At 35.3% G+C, this 3,524-nt stretch overlaps 1 protein-coding gene across 1 annotated transcript; it reads left to right on the top strand.

Moving 5' to 3' along the window:
* The first annotated feature begins 212 nt into the window (after positions 1 to 212).
* On the top strand, positions 213 to 2,608 carry LOC132556649 (protein-glutamine gamma-glutamyltransferase 6-like). The gene is made up of 3 exons (XM_060221085.1): positions 213 to 359; positions 809 to 948; positions 2,344 to 2,608. Exons 1-3 carry the CDS (start codon positions 213 to 215, stop codon positions 2,477 to 2,479), a joined length of 423 nt encoding a protein of 140 aa, XP_060077068.1. The 3' UTR covers positions 2,480 to 2,608.
* The last annotated feature ends 916 nt before the right edge of the window (positions 2,609 to 3,524 follow it).

The following is a 3,524-nucleotide window of genomic DNA, read 5'->3' as shown; positions in this document are numbered from 1 at the left end:
ATACTGTAATTTATAGAATATCAGTACAGTACATGCTTATACTCCAATTCGTAAAATGAAAGTGCAGTACATCTTCCAAATATATACCAGTAGTATTAGATCTGAGTTCTCATACTTCAGTTTATAATTATATCAGCACAGTACCTGTTCCAAGTAAACTAAGAATTTGTACATAATTTGATATTACATACATTTCAGAGAAAATCTACAATATGACAGTGCCTTTTGAGGAGTATAACAAGAAGAGTCCTCTATTCTGCAACTTCCGTGTGGAGTGTAACTGTGAGGTGAAGGAAACAAAACAACTATTTATTGAGGAAGATCAGTTCTCTATGGACAAACCCGATCTGGATGTTACAGTAATTATCTTACTATTAATTAGACTTGTTAATATATATCTTACTATTAATAAGACTTGTTAATATATATCTTACTATTAATTAGACTTGTTAATATATATCTTACTATTAATAAGACTTGTTAATATATATCTTACTATTAATTAGACTTGTTAATATATATCTTACTATTAATAAGACTTGTTAATATATATCTTACTATTAATTAGACTTGTAAATATATAAATATAACACAGAAAGTTGCTAGAGTGTTTCTACCAATATCATAACAATTGATTAAAGAATCACCCTACAGAAAACGGTCTCACTTACCACCTTGTAAATAACGCAAGTCTGACAAAGCTTGTACAATGTTTTTTTGCTGTTAGATATTATAAAGATATTTCCATCATTTTTCAAATGATATAAAATCAAATTTTCTGTTATACTAACTATTTGATCTGTAACAGGGACCAGAGACATGTAGACGTGGTGATACCATCACTACAGAGGCAAGCTTTACCAATCCATTACCTATCGCCTTGAATGGGTGTACTCTGGATGTAAAGGGATCCAAGATCCGCAATCAACCTACTGTTTTTATCCCAAGGTAGGAGGAATACATGTTGTTGTTCTGATGTCTCACATCTTAACACACCACTACTCTGTCCAATACATGCTGTTGTTCTGGTGTCACACATCTTAACACACCACTACTCTGTCCAATACATGCTGTTGTTCTGGTGTCACACATCTTAACACACCACTACTCTGTCCAATACATGCTGTTGTTCTGGTGTCACACATCTTAACACACCACTACTCTGTCCAATACATGTTGTTGTTCTGGTGTCACACATCTTAACACACCACTACTCTGTCCAATACATGTTGTTGTTCTGGTGTCACACATCTTAACACACCACTACTCTGTCCAATACATGCTGCTGTTCTGGTGTCACACATCTTAACACACCACTACTCTGTCCAATACATGTTGTTGTTCTGGTGTCACACATCTTAACACACCACTACTCTGTCCAATACATGTTGTTGTTCTGGTGTCACACATCTTAACACACCACTACTCTGTCCAATACATGTTGTTGTTCTGGTGTCACACATCTTAAAACACCACTACTCTGTCCAATACATGTTGTTGTTCTGGTGTCACACATCTTAACACACCACTACTCTGTCCAATACATGTTGTTGTTCTGGTGTCACACATCTTAACACACCACTACTCTGTCCAATACATGTTGTTGTTCTGGTGTCACACATCTTAAAACACCACTACTCTGTCCAATACATGCTGTTGTTCTGGTGTCACACATCTTAACACACCACTACTCTGTCCAATACATGTTGTTGTTCTGGTGTCACACATCTTAACACACCACTAGTCTGTCCAATACATGTTGTTGTTCTGGTGTCACACATCTTAACACACCACTACTCTGTCCAATACATGCTGTTGTTCTGGTGTCACACATCTTAACACACCACTACTCTGTCCAATACATGCTGCTGTTCTGGTGTCACACATCTTAACACAACACTACTCTGTCCAATACATGCTGTTGTTCTGGTGTCACACATCTTAACACACCACTACTCTGTCCAATACATGTTGTTGTTCTGGTGTCACACATCTTAACACACCACTACTCTGTCCAATACATGTTGTTGTTCTGGTGTCACACATCTTAACACACCACTACTCTGTCCAATACATGCTGTTGTTCTGGTGTCACACATCTTAACACACCACTACTCTTTCCAGTACATTTTTTCTGTAGCTTCAATGTATTGGTTACAAAGATAAATCTGCCTGATACGTTAACACAACATCATTATTATTCTGAAGGGTTCTGACAATCTATACACAAGTTTGTTCTTGTCTGGGTTGCAGAAGAATAAAATTGAGAGTAGATAATCATATCACGTTTATGTCTATCATCATAATCTATATGTTCTGATTTATTCTGGTTTGATGTTTCAGAGTTGAAGGACATGGCAAATTTACAAAACAATTCGACATTACTCCTGAGCGAGCTGGGGAACGCACCATCAACGTTGTCTTCAACTCACCAGAATTGGAAAATATCAGTGGTTCTCTGGAGATTCAAGTCACTTAATTACTAATATGGTCCCTGAGCTCCACCCATTGAAGTTACATGTTATGACAAGTAGTTTAATATTTGCTGAGATTTCAAGGCTTTGTTACACACATAAACTGTCATAGCTTTAACTTTCCTCATTCTAGTATATCCAGTATTAATCATTTTTATCTAATTTTTTATATATTTAAAACAACATGGTTATGGGACAGAGAGAGTGGGAAAAGGAGAAAAAAAAACATAATTATGGGGAAATATTTTCTGTGTAAAACCCACGTTGTGGAGACACTCCAAACATTTGCCTGTCCCTTAAATCGCTCTTAAATTACATAGAATACCCTGGAAAATATTGTTTTGAATGGCCCCACAACTTTTTTTTAATCAATCGTCTCTCAGCAGTACACTACAAATCAAGTTTCATCTTGTTCAGAATTTTTTTTTTATCAAGAATAGCACTGATTCACCCCCGATTGGCTGAGAAATTTTGTCCCTACAGGTACTCTCTCTTCCACATGATTACCATACATATGATATTGCGTTTGGAGGTGGGAGTCCCCAAAATGTCTTTGTAAAACCAGTGATAACACTAACGCAAGGTAGATAACTCCTGCAGTGTTAGTAATGTTAATCGTTTTGAAATATAGTCGCAGTTAAAGTATTTATACGGCCAAGCATATCTGTTTTATAGCACAAAATTTGTCGTATTTTTATTTTTATAACTTCATTCCACATTAAATATAAGTACAATGTATATTCGTTTTCAATATCTACATATCCGAGATTTTACCTTATTTGTGATAACCAGCTGTGATATTTTGTGCCATAATTTTTTTTCATCTTACAGCTATTCTGTGATTATAGTATTATACGTCCAAACATATTGTTTCTTTCAACAGAAATTGTCGTATTTTTTGTTCGCCATTATAACTTTCTTTTGCATTAAAGAAAATTATTTAATTAGCCGGTATATTGTAGACGAGGGGAGAACTCAGGAAATGTACATACGTCGCCTTTTGTCTTTGATTTTGTTCTCATATATACGGCAATAATTGGTTATATAATC

This window comes from Ylistrum balloti, unplaced genomic scaffold (genome assembly GCF_031769215.1).
Source record: "Ylistrum balloti isolate Yb309-2 unplaced genomic scaffold, AGI_CSIRO_Ybal_v1 Utg370580, whole genome shotgun sequence".
In the NCBI taxonomy this organism is placed as follows: Eukaryota; Metazoa; Mollusca; class Bivalvia; order Pectinida; family Pectinidae; genus Ylistrum; species Ylistrum balloti.
Note: the sequence above shows the minus strand (reverse complement) of the source record. Positions and strands in the feature narration are given on the sequence as shown.

Bases quoted from the DNA above. Each gene is read 5' to 3' on its own strand.
- LOC132556649 (XM_060221085.1), top strand. From the start codon at position 213: ATGACAGTGCCTTTTGAGGAGTATAACAAGAAGAGTCCTCTATTCTGC. The intron at 360-808 runs GTAATTATCTTA...GATCTGTAACAG, and splicing joins AACCCGATCTGGATGTTACA to GGACCAGAGACATGTAGACG. The intron at 949-2,343 runs GTAGGAGGAATA...TTGATGTTTCAG, and splicing joins CCTACTGTTTTTATCCCAAG to AGTTGAAGGACATGGCAAAT.